This window comes from Trachurus japonicus, chromosome 7 (assembly GCF_045865225.1).
Source record: "Trachurus japonicus isolate A0001 chromosome 7, Traja_1.0".
Lineage (NCBI taxonomy): Eukaryota > Metazoa > Chordata > Actinopteri > Carangiformes > Carangidae > Trachurus > Trachurus japonicus.
The window spans coordinates 3,159,147-3,180,984 of record NC_140913.1 but is presented as its reverse complement, the minus strand read 5'-3'; the positions used below and the strand labels follow the sequence as shown (position 1 = coordinate 3,180,984).

At 41.9% G+C, this 21,838-nt stretch overlaps 1 protein-coding gene across 2 annotated transcripts in view; it reads right to left on the bottom strand.

The window, feature by feature from the left end:
* Positions 1–15,980, bottom strand: part of LOC146984011 (myosin-7B-like) — a 33,763-nt gene extending 17,783 nt beyond the window's left edge. For both annotated transcript variants that reach the window (XM_085780811.1, XM_085780812.1), the window contains exons 1-24: positions 15,698–15,980; positions 11,753–11,852; positions 11,558–11,661; positions 10,023–10,166; positions 9,753–9,909; positions 9,273–9,300; positions 8,693–8,786; positions 7,990–8,082; positions 7,710–7,773; positions 7,531–7,629; positions 7,315–7,418; positions 7,060–7,198; positions 6,280–6,398; positions 6,032–6,181; positions 5,759–5,929; positions 5,455–5,634; positions 4,415–4,547; positions 4,206–4,282; positions 3,963–4,050; positions 3,628–3,745; positions 1,996–2,119; positions 1,759–1,895; positions 286–456; positions 29–113 (exon numbers count right to left, since the gene is read on the bottom strand). In XM_085780811.1, the coding sequence (XP_085636937.1) occupies positions 29–113; positions 286–456; positions 1,759–1,895; positions 1,996–2,119; positions 3,628–3,745; positions 3,963–4,050; positions 4,206–4,282; positions 4,415–4,547; positions 5,455–5,634; positions 5,759–5,929; positions 6,032–6,181; positions 6,280–6,398; positions 7,060–7,198; positions 7,315–7,418; positions 7,531–7,629; positions 7,710–7,773; positions 7,990–8,082; positions 8,693–8,786; positions 9,273–9,300; positions 9,753–9,909; positions 10,023–10,166; positions 11,558–11,661; positions 11,753–11,852 (2,679 nt within the window). In that variant the 5' untranslated portion in view covers positions 15,698–15,980. The remainder of the gene's footprint in view (positions 1–28; positions 114–285; positions 457–1,758; positions 1,896–1,995; positions 2,120–3,627; positions 3,746–3,962; positions 4,051–4,205; positions 4,283–4,414; positions 4,548–5,454; positions 5,635–5,758; positions 5,930–6,031; positions 6,182–6,279; positions 6,399–7,059; positions 7,199–7,314; positions 7,419–7,530; positions 7,630–7,709; positions 7,774–7,989; positions 8,083–8,692; positions 8,787–9,272; positions 9,301–9,752; positions 9,910–10,022; positions 10,167–11,557; positions 11,662–11,752; positions 11,853–15,697) is intronic.
* Between the last annotated feature and the right edge of the window lie 5,858 nt (positions 15,981–21,838).

Here is a 21,838-nt window from a genome sequence, read left to right as displayed (position 1 = left end):
AACCACAGAGAACTTCCATGGGACTTACAGCTTGGAGCTGCAGAGCCAGGTCGTTCTTCTCCTGAACTAAAACCACTTGCTTCTCCTCAGCCTCCCGACGCTTCACCTCCGATCTGATGGAGAAAAAAAGCAAGAAGGCAAAGAGACACAATGGAGGAACTGGAGGAGGAAACAGAAACAGCATACCTCATGAGGCTACAGTGAATTCATTCTCCACTTACACTATAATCTATACCACTTAGTAACATTGTAAAGAAGATAGAGTACAACAGCAGGCAGACAGACCTGTCGAAGGCCTCTTTCAGTTTAGCAAAGTCTTCTTTCAAAGCAGCCAGTTCTTTCTCCACCTGTGCACTCCTGAGCAGGGGGCGGAGCTTATAGAACAGCATCATCCAGGGCCAAGTCCTCACAGAGAAGAACGCTCTGAGGTTGAACTGAATCACCATCACAGCGTCTCTGATGGGAGGAATTAAAGAAGTTGCTGAATTACAATGCGAAGGCTTAGAACCAAAGGGGCGTAAGTGACATTCTATATATGAGTTCTATATATCAAAACACAGGTCTCGATGAGCTCTATCCAATGATGCCAAAAGGACCCATCTGAGATCAAACTGTATTGAATAAAGCAACAAAACAATAAAGACCTAACACAAAAGTGTGAGTAATGTTTGGAGCCGGAAGGGCGTAAGTGGACTTACGCCCTTCTGGCTCTGAAAAATACATGTAAATGCATGTAGGACCCACATGTTTGTTCAGTGTAGTTGGTGCCCTTAAACAGCATTGAAAATGGCTGAGAAAACTGCAGACATGGAACTGTCTGAGGCAGAAATGATTTTGATGAATATTATGAAACAAACCTTTATTAAAGAAGTTAAAGATGAGTCAGAGTTGGGTCATCCCTTCCCCGGATCCTATGTAGCTGTTTTGTGTGTGACTGGGGAACATAGAACCCTTTTTTTTAAGAAAAAGGGTCCTATGTTCCCCGCCTATCCCCAAAAGGACCAGGAGAACATGCAATTTTTAGTCCCATACCTGCAGTGGAGTTGTGACTTTGCAGATTTTTGCCTATTTTTGAGTGAGAAGTTGAGTTGTGACTTTGAGTGAGAAGTGGAATTGTCCCATTGGTTGGGTTTAGGCAATGAAGAAAGGAGTTGGTTAAGTTTAATACAGTAAAAAGACCAGGTAGAGGCTAGACAGGCCAGATAGAGAGAGTCCAGATAAGTAGAGAGAGTCCATCGACCGGCAACAGTGGGGAACATAGGACCCTTTTAAAATAATGAATGAATGAGTTAAATGACAATTAATTACTTATTCAAGTGTTAATTATTCAATCAGTTCAATGCATTGTTCAGCAGATACGCCCAATATGTCCTAGAAGACTTGGAAATGTTTGGTGCCAAAAAGGCGTATGTGACGTTTTTGACATATTTTTTTTAATTTTAAAATGTTTAAGAACATGTTCATTGTGTTAATATGTCATACGTTTATTACATAAATACTCATTCATATAAGTATGTCTGTGGTTGCAATGTTGTGGTTTAAGGTTAATGAATACAGTTGATTGAAGTCTGGTCAAAATTTTGTTTTGTTTTGCCTCTCCTGTAAAATTTGTCAAAAGCCACTTACGCCCTTTTGGTTCCAAGCCCTCGAATGGCACAGTTATGTAGATATAATAACTGAATAACTGAATGCAAAACAAAACGTATTATTCCTCATGTTATTTCATATTATTCATTCATTCTGTTACAGTATACTGACCTCCCCTGCATCATCTTCTGTCGTTCCATCCTCATCAGCTTCCCTCTGCACATGGCCTGGACAGTGGTGAGGATCTGAGACAGACGGGCGTCCCTCATGTCCTCGAGCAGACCCAACAGACCGGCCTTAAAAAACACCTGAGGGAGGTGTTGTGGAGATGAAGGGGATCATGTTCAATCACAATATTTACAGTGGGAGCTGCAGTAAGTTGTAGGAACAGCAGTATTAATGTTGGACCTTTGTTTGTCCAAACTTGTACTGGGTGTGGTCTATGTCCAGAGAGCCCAGCAGCTTCTCCACTGCCTTCCTGCTGTCTACAAACGAATCCTCCGGAATCGCACAAGGATTTAGGATGCGATAACTGAGAAAACACAATTACAATGTAATAATGTCTCACATAACAGCATCCAAATCATACCAAATACAAGGCCAAAACAAAATAATGATGATACAGATACAATTTCTAATACAGCATTGGTCAAAAATGTAAAAGAAATGATACTGGATGTGTTTTCTCAATCCTTTAAAATTGACCAGAATTCCCTGTTTGTGATCAGTTCTGACAACGGCAGGTCAGAACACAGCATGAATTAAAATTTTTCTGCAATTAGCACCAATACAAGTTAACAAAATGGAAGGTAGCATTTGGTAAATTGTCACACAAATGATATGTTATATATATAGAAAACAACAGTGGTCCCAGAATGGAACCCTCAGGCATGCCAGAGGAAGACCCAATAACCTGAACACACTGTTGTTCTTGCAGACACGTTGTTGGAAAACCAATTAGAGGCATGCTCAGACACAGCAATATTATGGGCTCTATCAGTCAGAATAACATAGTCTACTGTGTCAAAGGCTTTTGACAAATCAGTAAAAAGAGCTGCCCTGTATATTTTTCAGTCCAGTGCCTCAATAATGTCATTCACCACCTTAATACCAGCAGTTATTGGGCTATGTTGCTTTCTAAACCTGACTGATGTGATAAAATACACAGTATCTTTGTCTTAAAGGGATAGTGCACCCAAAATTGAAATTTCTCACTCATTATCTACTCACCCTCATGTGGACTAAGGGCTGGGAGAAGTTTCAGAGTCCTCCGTGACTTCTCTGAGTTACAGGGGGTCTCGGCGTAGCAGTGCATGTCCTGACGGTTGCAAATGGATACCAACTGTCTTCGTAACAAAAAGACACACCAAAAAACATCCAAATACCTCCATGCTGCTCGTATGTAATGTCTGTCTTGTATTGAAGCCCCGAAATGCAAAATTGTCCTGAAAAAAAAAGAAAAAAGTCTATATTTCAAGCTTGTTTTGTAGCGGAAGCTTCTCGAAGCTCCTCTTCCCGGTTTGTCCAAATTTGACGAACCGGGAAGAGGAGCTTCCACTACAAACAAGCTTGAAAAATCGACTTCTTTAATTCTTTCGGGACAATTTCGCATTTCGGGGCTTCAATACAAGACGGACATTACATACGAGCAGCATGGAGGTATTTGGATGTTTTTTGGTGTGTCTTTTTGTTACGAAGACAGTTGGTATCCATTTGCAACCATTATATGGACATGCACTGCTACGCCGAGACCCCCTGTAACTCAGAGAAGCCACGGAGGACTCTGAAACTTCTCCCAGCTGATAAGTAGATAATGAGTGAAATTTCAATTTTGGGTGAACTATCCCTTTAAAACTCTTTGAGTTGTTCATTCACAAATCTTTCATGCACTGTAGCCAAAACATAACTGAGGGATTGAGCAGTAATTGTTAACATTGGATGGGGTCTCCTTCTTTCAGCAAAGGAAGAACAGAGTAGAGGCAGATTTACGATACTAGGAATGACATCATTAGATGTGTGTGCGTAGGTATTTGGACTCACCGCTGTTTGAACTCAGCATACAGGATTCGGTTTGGAAAGCCCTTCCTGCAAATCCTGATTCCCTCAAGGACTCCGTTACACCGTAACTGGTGCAGGACCAGGAAGGGATCCATCACACCTTGGAATCAGAAAGGTCAAAGGATGTACGAAATGTAAAGTTGTTGTCAGTTTTCGTGTTTTTGTGCTTCCAGTTTACATGCTGTTTTTTTTTTTTTATCCCCTGCCTCTTGATTAACTCATTGAAACCCTTGTGATTTTCGCCTAGTTTGGTGTATGATGCATATTACTGTAAAACTTTGCAGGATTGCTAGTGAGGCTACAGACTGTTGGGTTACCTGGAATCTTGTCTTCATTGGGGATGATGCAGCGGACAAAGTGAGGCTGAGTGCTGCGGAGATTTCTCATCAGCTTGTTGAGATTCTCCTGTATTTAAGACGACAAAGAAATGGAGACAGTCTATTTAGTGTTCTGAGAGTCAGTCAAAGTAGTTGATGCTTTCATAATTGTGCCTATAGGCCCTGAAAACGAGAAGTGGAAGTAGTGATCAATTAACTCTGATCATCAACAGTCCGGCTCACCTTGTGTAACTGTGAAACTGTCTGGAAGGAAGCTCCTTTCCTCTTCCTCTGTTTGGTTTCAGCCTTGGGATCCATGGCTGAAACAGCAGCACACACAACACATGTTACATGTCTTCCCATTAAGGTGCCTGGTTTTACTCTAATTTAGAGTTTTTAAGGGGTTTTATTCATTTTAATTTTTTTTTTTGATTGTTTCTTTGTCGAGTTACCCATCTCAGAGCTGATGTAGTTCTCAAACAGTCCAGCCATCAGTTTGTTGGAGGATTTTTGGAACAGAACAACCACTGTCTCATTCAGAGGGTCTCTGTTTTTATCCAGCCAACCTGTGATGTTGTATGGCACCTGCAGTGAAATACATGTTTTTAAATTCCTCATTGTCCAATCTAGCATCCACCATGGATAGACTTAAAGTGATAGTTCACCCAAAATTCAAATTTCACTCATTATCTACTCACCCTCATGTCAACTAAGAGCTGTGAGAATTTTCAGAGTCCTCCATTCCTTCTCTGAGCTACGGGGGGGTCCGCGCAGCAGTATTTGTCCATATAATGGTTGTCAATGGATACCAACTTTCTTGGTCCAAAAAGACACACCAAAAAACATCCAAATACCTCCATAGTGCTCATCTGCAATGTCCCTCTGTATTGAAGCCCCGACATGAGAAATTGTTCCAAAAAAAATTAAATAAGTCTATATTTTAAGCTTGTTTGTAGCGGAAGCTCCCAGTGTCTCAGTTCACTGCTCTTCCTGTGTCAGTGCAAATCTCGCGTGATTTGCACTGACCGGCGGAACAATTTCTCATGTCGGGGCTTCAATACAAGAGGGACATTACAGACGAGCAGTATGGAGGTATTTGGATGTTTTTTGGTGTGTCTTTTGGACCAAGAAAGTTGGTATCCATTGGCAACCATTATATGGACAAATATTGCTGCACAGACCCCCCCGTAGCTCAGAGAAGGCACGGAGGACTCTGAAAATTCTCACAGCTCTTAGTCGACATGAGGGTGAGTAGATAATGAGTGAAATTTGAATTTTGGGTGAACTATCCCTTTAACTTCTTAAAATATTCTCTTTCAACCTCTCTGTCCTTCTTTTGGTTTCCTTTGTGTTAGTAAGAACAGATTTCACAGAGTCCCTCAAGCTTCTATTCTTGGACCTCTTCAGGATCTATTAGCAACTATTCAACTTGAGCAAAGACATGCTAAACATGAGCAGGACCACCAAAGGAATGATATGAGCTGATACCCACCACTCCAGCGTAGTGAACCACCTCAAAGTGAGTCTCATATTTGCGCTTCTTGTCCGGCCTTGGCCTCTGGAAGTTGGGCGATTTCCCCAGGTGGTTGTCGTAGAGTTTGGTTTTAAAGCTGTTGTCTGTGGCCTTGGGGAACATACACTCCTCTTCCATGATGGACAGAATACCCATAGGCTGCATGACACAATTATAGATTATTTTGGCATATTTCTCTGTATCAGATATACTATATTTTTCATCTTGGAGAGATGAATCATGCCATAATATTAACATGTGAGAAGACTCCAAACCAGCAAACCCTTTCTATGAGGTCTATGCAGGCCTGCAAGTCCAAACCGAAGTCTATAAAGGTCCACTCTATCCCCTCAGTTTTGTACTCCTCCTGCTCCAGGATGAACATGTGATGGTTGAAATACTGCTGCAGCTTCTCGTTGGTGAAGTTGATGCACAGCTGCTCAAAGTTATTGAACTGCAGAAAGACAGAAACAGTTTTGTAGTTTGTTCCGACACTTTCAGTAATTTCTGTACCATAAACAAGTTTCATATAAATCAGCCAGGCTTTCCCCTTTACCTCAAAGATTTCAAAGCCAGCGATGTCCAGGACGCCAATGAAGTACTGACGAGGCAGAGCGGTGTATAGAGACGAGTTGATGCGACCCACTAACCATTTAAACATGCGGTCGTAGGTGGCTTTGGCCAGGGCTGCCACTGCATAGTTAACCTGTACATGCATCAAATAACCAGTTATAGGCTCACTGACCATTTTGACAATTAATGTGACACAATTAGGTATCTGGATTGATCGGATCGATCTGTTACCTGCTCTACAGTCTGTCCTTTCACAATAAACTCATTTCCAACTTTAACGCGGGGGTTCAACAGGCCTTTCAGCAAATCAGCAGAGCTAATGCCCATCAGATAGGCTGCCTTATCCACACCTGAACAAACACAACACATCGTCATATACACATACAACAGATAACACCATCATAACAAATTAGTTCAGATTTCAACAGAAAAAAAATTATTATTATTAATATTATATATTCATTAATTTTATTTTCAGCTATTTGTTTTTATTGTCGTGCTGTGTGTGACTGGTTCTGTGAGGGCAGTTGACCACATCTATCTATCTATCTATCTATCTATCTATCTATCTATCTATCTATCTATCTATCTATCTATCTATCTATCTATCTATCTATCTATCTATCTATCTATCTATCTATCTATCTATCTATCTATCTATCTATCTATCTATCTATCTAAAAGTTTGCAAGTGATCACACAAATCAATGAGAAAAGGTTGGACCATGAACTATCTGCTGCAAAACTCAACCAAAGTCAAACTTGCAGCTTATGCACATAAACATATCCTCAAATTGTTTTGTTTTTTATCTTTTAAAAGTCATATCTGTGATTCCATAGTATTACAGTAAACAATAGTTCATTAGTTTACAGTAAGAAGTGGCAGCTCATGTGCACCACAATCGGACAAAGTAACTGCTGGTTTATCTCTCTCAGTGAGTATTAAAAGTATAAACCACAGCAGAAGTTTATCTGAGTACAGAACATTGTGTAACTGAAGGTGAGTCTTACTCTCGGTGCCGTCGGCCTCGGCCTGCTCCTCTCTCTGTTTCTTCTTGAACCTCATGTTACCAAAGTGCATTATGGCTCCAACAATCTTATAGCAGCCGTACTTCTCCTCTGGAGTGAAGCCCAGTGTGTCCATGGCGTGCTACACACACACACACACACACACACACACACACACACACACACACACACACAGACAGGTTAGAGGTGGTACGACCCACACATCTGTGTGTCTGTTTGGGATGATGTGTTTCTTACATCAGTGAGGTTCAACTCTTCTCCATCATTGATGCTCTCCACTGTGGTCACACCCTGAGAGCAGAAGTGGTAGTCATAGGGGTTGGTGGTCACCAGCAACATGTCTGCAACACAAAACCAGAGAAATGAATGTATGTCACTGAATAATATTTATTTATAATATTTATTAATTAACGATTTTTAATACAGGTTTTATATGGTAGTTTATAATGGTACCTTGTAGTTCTGGCTTGTGATTGGACAAGATCTGGTAGTAGATGTGGTAGCTTCTCTCTCCTGGCTGCTGGAACACAACTCTGGACTTTTCTAGAAGATCTGACATAACACTTTTCTGCTTTAGCATAAAACAAACTACAGCAGGTTGTTGTAGTTTATTAAAACACAAACACACTCACAGATGTCGATGTCAGCAGATGCCAGCCTCCCTGTTGTCCCAAAATGAATTCTGATGAACTTTCCCTGAGATGCACAAACACAGACTCACACTCATTGTAACACAACACAAACTTAAAGAGTAGGTCAAAGTGTTTCAAGTCTGTCTTAAAAACATGGTCAGACGCCTTGTCACCTGGATGAAATTGTATTGAATGACATTACAGCAAGAAAAAGCAGTCATAGTAATACAGAACTCCTGAGCCCCAGCATCAGTCTTCATAACCACTTCATGTAACTCACAAAGCGAGAAGAGTTGTCGTTGCGGATGGTTTTGGCGTTGCCAAAGGCCTCCATGGCTGGATTGGCCTCTATGATCTGGTCTTCTAGAGATCCCTGAACACGCACAGACAGAGAAAATGAGCTTAGTATGTGACACAGTACAATACCAGTATTCACAGTAATTCTGCCCTACAAAGGCAAAGTGCAGTATCTGTAAAAATGCCAAACTGAGAAAAACAGCTTTTTGTGTTTTTCATTGTCAGGTTTAAGCATCAAATTATGAATAACTACCAAGTCTATAATTGATTAGATAAAGGTGGACTGAATTAAATTAATTTTGTAGTTTGTCTTTCTGACCAATTTTGACCGTTTTTTGGCATATAAATGCCTTGGTTTTGGTGCAGATACTGCACTTTGGCTTGGTTTTACTCCAATGGATATAGAGTAAATTATAGAATGTAGGGAGTACAGTACTCTTTGCAGATGCACTTTGCCTTGGTTTCACAGTGCTTTTTTGGATGGACAGCGAAATAAAAAGCCCAATAACTCTTTTTGCAGCGCCAATATCAAATTCTACCAGATTGAAGAGAATATGCCACACTTTTGATTGGTCAAAAAAAAATGTTTTTTGAAAAAATGCAGATACTGCACTTTGCCTTTGTAGGGCAGAACTGCAATCTATAAGAAACTTACATGTATTCTCACACTAACAGCACAGACTTACCCCTTTCTTCACATTTTCTCCCAGAGCAGCAATAATGGCAAAGTATTGGATCACCCTCTTGGTGTTGACAGTTTTCCCTGCACCTGACTCACCACTGATAGAAAAGAAAACAGACTGTACCATTAGGTAGTGATAGAAAAGTTATCAAATATATATATTTTAAAGGTCCATACTGTGTGTGGAAGAACCAAAAAAACACCCCAGTGTAGATTTACAACTCCTCCCTCAGGCATCTCTAGTAGCATCAGGTCACTGAGCCAATCAGAAGAGAGGAAGCTCTGAACCTCTCTTCTGATTGGCCCACTGCTTTCTGAGTGATCCAATAAAAATACAGCAGATTTTAGGTAATGACTCAGAAAAACCAAATCCTTCAGGAATGGATGTTGGCTTTGGGTGTGACTGAGAGGTGACCGGTTTGCAAAGTTACAGAAGTCCCAAGAGCTTGTTTTACTTGACATGAATTCCTGTGATTACTTCCCAACAATGTCACTTGTGTGGGTCTGGGGATCTAGTGTCATCAATGTATGGCATCACATTTATCGGCAAGAATGCAGATGTTACAGCTGTGGTTCTGACTTACGTGATGAGCATCGACTGGTTCTCTCGATCTGTGGAGGGAAATGAAGCCACATGAAAGAATGGCAGCAGTAGAAGTAATCAATATGATTGGTGATGGTTGAGGTCAGGATGAGGCAAATATTAGAGGTCAGAGGTTAAAGGGATAGTATGATCTACAAATAGCCCCTAAGTACTTTAATTGCAGTAGAAGACTCTCTGCACTCCTCCCGTTAGCAGACAGACCCAATTATATTATAGCGAACAATGGAACTGTGTATTTTTTTTCAGGTAAAACCTCTTTTAGGCCATGAAAACAGGCCGTTTCTTTGGGTCTGTTCACAACACTGTATGTTGTAAATCTCTGGGCAGGGCTATGGGCTGGCGTTGCTAACGGGAGGAGTGCAGAGAGTCTTCTACTGCAATTAAAGTACTTAGGGGCTATTTGTAGATCATACAACCCCACTTTAAAAAAAATGCTACTATCCCTTTATAGGCGACTCACTCTGCAGCAGGTCAGAGTAGGCGTTATCGGCGATGGCGTAGATGTGGGGCGGGGTGTCTGCACGACGCCTTCCTTTGTAGGCCGTCACCACCTCAGCAGAGTAAACCGGCAGCCACTTGTACGGGTTTACTGTGACGCAGAACAGACCAGAGTAGGTCTGACACAGACACAGGGTTAGAAGTTCCATTTTAATAGAAAACAGTTCCATTGTACAAAGATCTGGAAACTTTCTGAGGGAAATGTATGAATAGTCCACTGATAGATACTAACATAGATCATCCACATGCTGTATCTCCTCTTCAGGTTGAAGAGCACTGAGGCTTCATTGAGATGAGTCAACATGGCCATGTCCTCTAGCATGTCAAACTTAGGAGGGTTCATGGGCTGGAGGTCATCTTCTTTTACAATCAGAAACTGAAACACACACATGTACAAAATCAAGGGTGAACCTCTCAGATCTTTGGGTCGGTACTGGAATCAGCTCTGCCTCAGTGCCTTTCAGTGTTGCCAGATCTCACGAGAGAAACAAACAACTGGAACTATGAAAACAAGCCCAAAACAAGCGAAACCCGACCAGACCCGACTGCTCCTTCTTTGGTCAGTCGGTTCTCATCTTGCTGTTGGTCAGGTCGGACCATGGGCTTTCCTTTTTTTTGGGGGGGGGGCTGGTGCTCATGCGTCGGGTCTGAGGTTCAACACCCACGGCGATCGTGAACTTGCAGAAAATAGAAATTGAACCGGCTTCTAACTGAGACCGGCTTTTATTTGAGAATTTACGGTAACGTTAATTCTCTTGATCAGTGGAGGAGAGTGTGGTGAAAGCGCCAGCAGTCTCGGGGTGCAGGTGGGGGGAATAAAAAACACCTCTGCTATCACTGTGGCAATGTGTGTGTACGGGGGAAAGAGAGGGGCGGAGGGAACGGGGGTGACAGATCCAGCAAGAGGATAAACTATCCTGCGTTTAAATAACATATCGAAAATATCTACTTGACAACTCATGGAGCTGGAAACAAGCCTAAATAAGCAACTATACTTTCACAACAAGCCCAAAAAAAAGTTTTTAGAAGCGATTTCACAGAAAAAGAAGTCCAAAGTCGCTTATAATAACATTACTGCTTTTTCTTGTCGGCAGCCCCCCCCTACAGCCACTGATGTCAGCTTTTGACCAGCAATTCAACTTTTTTCTTTGGTTGAGCTGCTTTTATTAGGCATTTTATGGAGCTAATTTATTCCCTCATTCTGGGGAAGATGTACTGTGGCGTGGGCGGAGTTGTGTTTTGTTTAGTTGTTTTATTTGGCCAATGTGAGGATCTAAATGAAGACCCAGGAGATTTTACCGTTTACAACATGTGACATGAATAAATACAATGGTCAGTCCAACATATTGGCCAAAATTGATGTCATCATAAACGTATCAGAGTGTATGTTCTTCATTATACTGCTGCACAGAATTGCCAGTATGTTTATAGAAAGTCCTCCTTTACATATGGACCATCAGTAAACTGGAATTGTCTGTAGTTTTTGAATTCAACAAAGGGATTGTTGTTAATAATGTATCTGTTTTATACCAACTATCCCATGTTATCAGGCTGTGGTATAAAAAGACAGCTCTGGATTTTGACTAATTGAGATTAAAATGACTTTTCCTTTGATGAGGCAAAACTATGAAAATGTCCTGACGGAGAATCCTCCAGAAAACAAGTATTAGCTATGTCCCTAAACCTGAAATCGGACATATTTACATCTGCTAAGTGAAGAGGTGAATGACTTATTGATCAGCAAAAACAGTTGATGGATCAACCCACCCGCCCGTCCTTGGTCTCCACCGTGGTCTTGTCTCCATTCAGTTCTTTGATTTCCACTTCAGTGTAGGCTTCAGTTTCATCAGGCATCCAGACACGCTTTGTACCTGAGACCAAAGATTTACACACTTATAAGCTCACAGTCTTAATGTTAATTTAAAATACACAAAAATACACATGGTGCGTGTGTGTATGTACCATCAAAAGCCTGGGCCTTCGCTGCCAGCTGCTCCAGGTTGGTGAGACGAAGGTAGTGACCAGCTTCTCCAAAGTCCTTCATATCCAGAAACCGAGACATCTGAATACGAGAACACATGGAAACATAGGTTCTTCAAAAGTGCAGTTAAGATCATAGTTTCCTTAAAGCAGATAACAGCGGCACGGCCGTTTCGGCTAATGCTGTGTTCAAGGCAGGCTTTTGAAACCGTAAGTTACAGCTTCAAGTCACAACTACGACTTGGTAGCGTTCCAGGTAACCCGTAGCTCGTGTTTTTACCGTCCTGTTGTCTGTGAAAGTTCCCTATAACGGCCACTCGTAACTTCCGACCCGTGAACTTGTACCAGATCGAACTGGTATGACTTCACAGGAAGGAAAAACACAAAGTACGAGTTTCCTTGAACGCACCATGAGTTAGCAGCCCCCGCCCTTGTCAGGCATCAATTGGTCCTCGTGCTACGTCACCACATTCACGCGCATCCCTTGGCTGCACACACAGCCCTTCATGCCGTTCTCTCCCCTCATTGGATAACACTTGTATCCCACAAGGAAAATTTTCTCCTCGGGTTACAGCAGAGCAGAGTGACGGAGAAACTCGTGTTTAGGCTGAAATACTTCATGTAAGTGATTGCTGACGGAAAATAGGACTATTTAGGACTTATATTAACAAAAACATTCCACTGATATCTGCTTTAAGGTCTGTGGTTTCTGTCTTTGGACCTTATCACCTCAGGGACACATTTCCTAATCAGGACTCCAATGAGGAACCTTGGAGTCATTTCTGACCAGGACCTTTCCTTCAGCTCCCACACAAAACACGTAACTCGGACTGCCTTCTTTTACCTGCGCAGTATAGCTAAGATTAGGAATATCCTCTGTCAGAGTGATGCTGAGAAGCTGGTGCATGCATATCACCTCGGCTGGACTACTGTAACTGAGTCTCCAGCTGGTCCAGAACGCTGCAACGAGGGTTTTGACAGGAGTTAGGAAGAGAGAGCACATCTCTTCCACTTTAGCTTCTCTCCACTGGCTTCCTGTAGGATTTAGAATAGACTTCAAAATCCTTCTGCTGACTTATAAGGCTCTTAATGATAAAGCTCTATCCTATCTGAAAGACGTCATCATTCCTTACTGTCCTACCAGAGCACTCCGCTCCCAGAACGCAGGTCTGTTAGTGACTCCCAGTATCTCTAAAAACAGACTGGGAGGTAGAGCCTTCAGTTACCGGGCTCCTTTACTGTGGAACCAGCTCTCTCCATGGGTCAAAGAGGCAGACACTCTAACTACATTTAAGTCCAGGCTTCCTCTATGACAGAGCTTATAGTCACATGGAGGTTACATGGAGGTTACTCCTCTACTCTCATGCACATTTTTGTCTTGTCTTTATCTGTGGTACCTTGTCATTTGTCCTTGGTGTCTTGCATCACAGAGTTCTCTGACTCCAGAGCTCCATCCCTCTGCACCAACTGCTGCCTGCACCATGTTTATGAACCAGCCTGCCCACCAGCAGCTGACTTCACCCACCCCTTTTCACTGAACCTCAGGGCCGCAGAGACTGTTGAGGTTTTTAAAATAGGCCTTTTAATCAGGCTTCGTATTATATTTAGTTTTTATTCTATACGATTTCAGCTAATTTTATATCCTCACTTTATTTTATCTTATTTCACTTATTTTATTTTCTATTATTTTTATACCTTTTATCTTATCTTATACTGTCTATATTATCTTACTGTTTTAGTTTTTAGCTTTTACTGTCTTAATAGGCTTAGTTCATTGGGTTTTATTTCCAGTGTTTCCTCCTGGGGGCCTGCCACTCTGGGAGTTGCTTTTGGTCTACTGATGGGGGTGCTGCCCCATGGATGGCTCTGGCCTGGGTGGCTAGAGGACAACATTTATTGCACGTCTGCCTCTCCTGGGTGAGGGATCTGTCGCTCACCCTAAGGTTTTTCCTTCTGTTTCCCTGTCAAGGGTCTGTCAATGTGAGGATCTAAGGGCAGAGGATGATGTTATCATGCTGCCTTTTGAGAAAACTGAGGAAATATTTAATATTTGTTAGGGACTGTTTTCAGAGGTGGATTAATCCATATTTGATGCTAAAATGAAGATCTGTCTCAGCAGGGGGACTGAGTTAATGACAGTGACAGTGGAGCTCTTAGGCTCAGACACACAGCACTTGCTATTAGATTAGACACAGTGTTGGTTTGTGATTCGGCATTTGTGATTTTTTTAATAACAGGACTATAGAATATCACTGTGTCAATTATTGAAGGCTTTCTTGGCATCTCACTGTCCACTTCACCTTCCTTATTTAGCTGTGTAAGTAAAACCTTAACACACAACCTAAACTGCACAATGATGTCAACAAATTGGCATGGCAGCCATTTTTACAATGTTTGGCCTACAGTACCTCAACACATTACTCAGGATTTGGGACAGAGCTACAGCTGCCACATCAGCTCAGCAGGATCCATGTGCCTCCGCCTGTATTATTTTCTTTCCATGCCTGAGGTGAGATGTTGTCGCGCCCACAAAGAAGCTGCCTGGACAAATGCTAACGGTAAATATAACCATTTGATTGTGCTGTTAGACAGCAGATGTTGCTGAGTGTGATCATGCCTTAACTTAGTCTTGATGCCTTTTATCCTTCCTTATATGTGACAAACACACATGCACACACACACACATACAATGATGAAATGATTTAGATTTTTTTTTATAAATGAGAATTTAAATTTTTCTTTTTAAGATGTTAACTTGTAAGAAGATATCTTTGTGTTTTTAGAAGCAACACTATGTAGGATTCCCAGTAGCTACTGGTACTCTGGTTGAGAAGAGCAACTGTCTGCCACTGTGTCTTTCCCAGAGAGGTACAGCCACACGGTTTACGAGTGAAATAATTCATTTGAAACATAATGTTGATCAAAATACGACTTCCATCGATTTATAATTGCATCATTTAGCGAATCTGCAAGACTGGTCACATCGCTGTTTTGCTGAGCCTCCTCCCGGTCGTGCATTTGAAGCCTTTGATAATCAAACAGTGGATCGATGGATTACCATACACGTGTTACGGTGTGTGTATTGTGTGTAGTCGTATCTGTCATAAACAAGAGATTAACTTTACTGTTTACGGGGTGCATATGTGTTGCGGAGCCGCGGTGCCACCGAGACGAGGAGAGCTGTGACACCGGGTCAGAGGCTCTGATCGCAGGTTTGGTTTCCAGCAGCGATGTGGAAGGAGCCTCCACTCTACTTGTAACAAGTTACAAGTGGTTTATCTAACATCACAGTCAGTCCGAAGCTGTTTAATGACGGTAAAAAATGAAACATAAAGTAAGTATCCTGCATAGTTTCTCTTTTCTGTGCTGTGCTGATCAGAGCGGCGTCCCTAGCAACGGTCATTATACTTGACGACGGTCATTATACAGAAATAACGGACCACAGAACGCAGCGATGGACCAATCAGAGAGCAGCATTCAATAGAGCCGCGTAATAAATAAATAAATAAATATATATATACACACATGGGACCTTTAAAGTTTTCAGGTACATTCATCATAAACTATATTTTTTTAAATGTATTTTTATTTTTATATTTTTTATTTAGAAGACAGGGATACAAGCCCAGGTGTTAATGTTCTTGTATCAAGTCTTCATGTTACCAAAAACTCAAATGCATTGGTCCTGGGCCTCTTGGGGCCTCCTGGGTCCTGGCCCCCAGTACAGTTTTTTTTTTTTCTGATTACATTCTGACTTCCACTGGACGAAGTTTCTAGTAAAGGCACCGAGACTCACGAGTAGTGTAGTTTTTTGTTTGATATTCAAGATTGAAAATTACTCCCAAAACCTAATTATGATGAAATGAGTTCCATAAAGTATAGATATCATTTAAGATAGTTAGAAATCTCTCTGGGTTGTGTACTCACTCTGCCGGGTTGGTCTGGTCTGGTCAGAAGCTCTTGATGGATTTAGTGTCTTTGCTGCAGTGTAGTTGGTGAGGATGTGCAGAGGAACAGAATAAATGACTTAACCGAGCATCACTTCACTTTATAACCTCTCTGTGAAGGTCAGCACAGCATGTGACCCCCTCCGCTGCAGCTGACTGGTCCGACTGCTCCAGCTGAACGGTCATAAAAGGCCTGCTGTGGTCAGGATGGAATCCCAAAATGAAGCAGAGAGGCAGAGCTAAAGCCACATCTGCTCTCTCTCTCTCTCCTCTCTCTCTCTCTCTCTCTCTCTCTCTCTCTCTCTCCTTCCTTCTCCTTCTGTATCTGTGGGCTATCTATGGAAACGTGTACTACTGGGTTATCTATCTATCTATCTATCTATCTATCTATCTATCTATCTATCTATCTATCTATCTATCTATCTATCTATCTATCTATCTACCTACAGTACCTATCTATATCTATCTACCTGCTGATGAAGTGCTGTCTCAATTCAATTTTCAATGAAAAGCACTTTATTAGCATGACTGTTACAAATACAGTGTTGCCAAAACAGTTACAGTTACAGTTTTACTACTTGAATTCAGAGTCAAAAGCAGCATTTGCCATTGCAGTAATGTTGACTTCAAACTTTTATCTCTGACTTTTTAAAGCAGAAGTAAGTGATATATTTGTGTTAATATAAGTCTTAAATAGTTCTATCTTCCAACAGCAATCACTTGCATAGAGTGTTTGGACTGAAACACGGGTCTGTCAGTCACTCTGCTCTGTTCTGAGCCGAGGAGAAAACCTTTATTGTATCCTACAGTTTTTATCCAATGAGGAGAGAGAACGGCATGCAGGGCTGTGTGTGCAGCCAAGGGACGCCGTGAATGTGGTGACGTAGGGACGAGGACTGTTATGGTGCGTTCAAGGAAACTCGTAACTCGTGTTTTTCCGACCTGTGAAGTGGTACCAGTTCGATCTGGTACGAGTTCACCGGTCGGAAGTTACGAGTGGCCGTTATAGTGACTTTCACCGGTAAAACAGGTCGGAAAAACACGAGTGGGTTGTCTGGAACGCTACAAAGTCGTAAGTTGTGACTTGAAGCTGTAATTTACGGTTTCAAAAGCCTGCCTGGAACGCAGCATTAGCCAAAACGACCGGATCGCTTACTTCTGCTTTAAGACAATAAGTTTGGCTGAAAATAAAAATCTTAACAAAGTTTTAATTTTTTTTTTTTTTTGCTAAATGTTAATTAGTGCAGTCTAATGATGCAATAAAAGACTGATGGAAAGTTCCCAGGTCAAAGGTCAGCACCTTCACCAGCTGATAACCATGTGTAACATCAGGAACATGCTGCCTGCGTAGTGTATATGACATGGCTGCGTCCACACTGGCTGTGTGAATGCTAATGCTAGCTACGTAGCAACAGAAAAACAAATGGGTCCCTTCAGATTAGGAAGTTATGTACAAAGTATGTAACAAAGATTTACATTGTAGTAAAACAAAATTATCTTTTAAAACAAACATGGGCTCCATGTCAAGCCACCGTCCCCCTGTATAATCCCCCCTCAGATGGTGACAGATAGATGAGGTGCTGGCACACGCTATCTTTCATTCATCGATGGTCAGACTGACACACACACACACACACACACACACACACACACACACACACACACACACACACACACACACACACACACACAGTGAGTATCATTAGGATTTGGACAGGAGTGTATTGTGGCTATTCATTTGATCTGCGGTGGGATTAAACAGGAGCAGCTTCAATATGAGGCTATTTTTACTCGTTAACTTTTGGAAGCGTCAGACCTTTGCTGTCAGTCAGTCTCATCCTCTGACCTGCAGCCTCTTCGAAACAGGCCTGTTGGCCCAGTGTGGAGTTTTCCTGTCGCCTAAATCCAAACACAAGCGACGGGACTCATGTTACTGCAGAATGTCCCTGTTGTGGACGCAAATCCTGGATCAGTTTAACAGTAAGACACTTCTAATAACTTACATGTTCTTAAAATGTCTCTTTATGTTTGTGAGTTATTATCTCAGTGTGAGTTACATAGGGCCTCTGGCTTCCTGTTGTTCAGGTCAAACCTGCACGGCCTCGCTCAGAAAGAGATCGGGTCCATGTTTATTTGACTGTAGCCGACTGTCCAAGCAGCTCCAGGCACAGCTTAGCAATCACAACGAGCCACAGTGGGTGAGTCTTTGGTTTGAAGTGTGCTTAAAAGTACCACATACATTTGTTTATAGCATCAAGGCTTTTTGACTTTGTCAGGAGTCTCTATTTACTAAAAAAAATAAAACCAAAAAAAGGGTCCATTTTGACCCGGACATAACGATAAGAACAATAACTAAAAAATTTCCTCTGGGGAAATTTTGAATGGGCCACGGGGCTACTGCCGGTTTTGCCATCTCTGTCAACATGGGAGTCAAACCCACGATCTTATGTAAGGTCAAGACAGAACTGATCATCTTTCTATAAGCACTGATATGGAGGAGCTGTAACCACATTAGGTTACGTGTGTGTGTGTGTGTGTGTGTGTGTGTGTGTGTGTGTGTGTGTGTGTGTGTGTGTGTGTGTGTGTGTGTGTGTGTGTGTGTGTGTGTGTGTGTGAGAGTATGTACAAAAAGTTCTGACCTGACAACTGTATGAAATGTGTGTGTGTTGGACGTGTGTGTCTGTTTGTGTATGAGTGTAGGATTTGTGTGTGGTTAGTGTGTGTCCATTTGTGTGTGTGTTTGTTGTGTGTGCATGTGTGTCTGTTTGTGTGTAATTGTGTAAATTGTGTATGTGTTTGGTAAGTGTATGTGTGTATGCTCATTTCATAGCTGTAGGGATCAGTGCCCGGTGCGATGGCCCGTGGCCCTAATGAGAGTTAAAACTGAAATCATAAGTGCAAAACAGTGAGTTTTACAGCCGATTTAAGACTCAGGTCAAAACTGACCCTAACACCATAGATGGTAGCAGAAAGCTGACAAGAGGAAGATTCAATTGAAGCTTGAAAAAAGCTTCAAAAAAAAAAAAAAGCCCAGAGGCCCACACCAAAAAATATTGAAACCAATATTTTCATGAATAAGGAAGCCTAACAATGTAACCAAGAGAAGAAAAACAAATTGGATGAAAAAAATATTTTTAGTGTGTTTTACAGCTGATTTAAAACAAGAGTCAAAAGTGACCCAAACACCATAGATGGTAGCAGAAAGCTGACACAAGACGAAGGTTAACATTTATAACTAGAAAATTTCCTCTCGGGAAATTTTGAATGGGCCACGGGAGCTACTGCGGGTTGTGCCATCTCTGTCAACATGGGAATCAAACCCACGATCTTAAGGTCAAGACAGAGCTGATCAGACAGACACATGATCATCTTTCTATAAGCACTGATATGGAGGAGCTGTAACCACATTAGGTTACCTGTGTGTGTGTGTGTGTGTGTGTGTGTGTGTGTGTGTGTGTGTGTGTGACTGTAATCACATGAAGCTGGCTCTAGAGTCTGTGTGTGTGTGTGTGACTGACTTGTCACATAGTTAGTTAGTAGCTGCATCCTGTGTCAGTCTGATTTAGCTGTGTCTGTGTTTATAAACATTTAAACGAGCGCCAGGTGGATTGTTTATGAAGTTAACGAGCCCTGGCCTGAGGATCAAAGAGGTTACCACGGCGATAGGGGCCCCCGCAGGCTGAGACAGACAGAAACGTGGAGAAAAACAGCCATTTTCTGCCTCGAAACCGGCCTCACAATTAGGCTTAGCATGACAAAACGGTAACTCCTATCAGAACAAAACACAGATCAACGTTGCTCTAAGGACTTACTGAAAATTTCGGTACGATTTGGTGTTTCTACAGTAAATATTTTGGCGACGCTGGCAGTTTTAAAACATCAGGCCGTTCTGCTCCTCTCAGAAAATATTTGTATTGGACTCAATGAGGAGCAGGGACAGACGTGGCCGCACTCAGAGGCTGATTCTGTAAGTTCTGTAAGTCTCTCTGATATTTTGAGCACATGACATGAGAGATAACAAGTTTGTCTTACAAATTCTGAAAAAATTATGTCTGTAGAGTGTAAATTGTGGCCGTGGTGGCAATTTATCCAGAAAAAATACAGAATGTTTCTTCACTCTCTCCCACTCTAACCGATGATGTCACGCACTCTGACACGAACATTCCATGCAATACACACCCATTATAAACTCATAATTTCTCCAAAAATGATCATGGTCATTGATCAGGGATTGATCAAAAACTATATGACCTATCAAAACGTGGAGTAATACGACAATACACAAGACTTGTGTCTACTGTTTAAAGTTTAAATGGAGTCTCTAGGTGAAAGTATGCCTGAGCAGTAGACTTTTGTTAAACTCCAATGATTGGTCTTTTTCGGTCTTTTTTTTTCGCCCGTCCCATTGACTTACATGCAAAATTTTTGCGCAGTTTTTCGCGACTACGTCGCGAAAAATTCGTAAACTGTTGAGAAAAGTAATAGCACAGCGATCCCGATCAAGACGCACGTTTTGATATATAATATGTCCTGCAACTCTTCGAGTTGCAGGACTAGTAGCACATCGAAATCTGGCCGGAAGTGGAAAAATAATAACTAGAAAATTTCCTCTCGGGAAATTTTGAATGGGCCACGGGAGCTACTGCGGGTTGTGCCATCTCTGTCAACATGGGAATCAAACCCACGATCTTAAGGTCAAGACAGAGCTGATCAGACAGACACATGATCATCTTTCTATAAGCACTGATATGGAGGAGCTGTAACCACATTAGGTTACCTGTGTGTGTGTGTGTGACTGTAATCACATGAAGCTGGCTCTAGAGTCTGTGTGTGTGTGTGTGACTGACTTGACACATAGTTAGTTAGTAGCTGCATCCTGTGTCAGTCTGATTTAGCTGTGTCTGTGTTTATAAACATTTAAACGAGCGCCAGGTGGATTGTTTATGAAGTTAACGAGCCCTGGCCTGAGGATCAAAGAGGTTACCACGGCGATAGGGGCCCCCGCAGGCTGAGACAGACAGAAACGTGGAGAAATAGAGCCATTTTCTGCCTCTAAACCGGTCTCACAATTAGGCTTAGCATGACAAAACGGTAACTCCTATCAGAACAAAACACAGATCAACGTTGCTCTAAGGACTTACTGAAAATTTCGGTACGATTCGGTGTTTCTACAGTAAATATTTTGGCGACGCTGGCAGTTTTAAAACATCAGGCCGTTCTGCTCCTCTCAGAAAATATTTGTATTGGACTCAATGAGGAGCAGAGACAGACGTGGCCGCACTCAGAGGCTGATTCTGTAAGTTCTGTAAGTCTCTCTGATATTTTGAGCACATGACATGAGAGATAACAAGTTTGTCTTACAAATTCTGAAAAAATTATGTCTGTAGAGTGTAAATTGTGGCCGTGGTCACAGTTTATCAAGAAAAAATACAGAATGTTTCTTCACTCTCTCCCACTCTAACCGATGATGTCACGCACTCTGACACGAACATTCTATGCAATACACACCCATTATAAACTCATAATCTCTCCAAAAATGATCATGGTCATTGATCAGGGATTGATCAAAAACTATATGACGTATCAAAACGTGGAGTAATGCGACAATACACAAGACTTGTGTCTACTGTTTAAAGTTTAAATGGAGTCTCTAGGTGAAAGTATGCCTGAGCAGTAGACTTTTGTTAAACTCCAATGATTGGTCTTTTTCGGTCTTTTTTTTTCGCCCGTCCCATTGACTTACATGCAAAATTTTTGCGCAGTTTTTCGCGACTACGTCGCGAAAAATTCGTAAACTGTTGAGAAAAGTAATAGCACAGCGATCCCGATCAGGACGCACATTTTGATATATAATATGTCCTGCAACTCTTCGAGTTGCAGGACTAGTAGCGAATCGAAAATCGTCCGGAAGATGAAGGAGAATAATAATAATAAGAAGAAAAAATCCACACAATAACAGTAGTGCCCGGGCTTCGCCCGGGCACTGGTCCCTGCAGCTATTTCATAGCTGTAGGGATCAGTGCCCGGTGCGATTGCCCGTGGCCCTAACTAGAAAATTTCCTCTCGGGAAATTTTGAATGGGCCACGGGAGCTACTGCGGGTTGTGCCATCTCTGTCAACA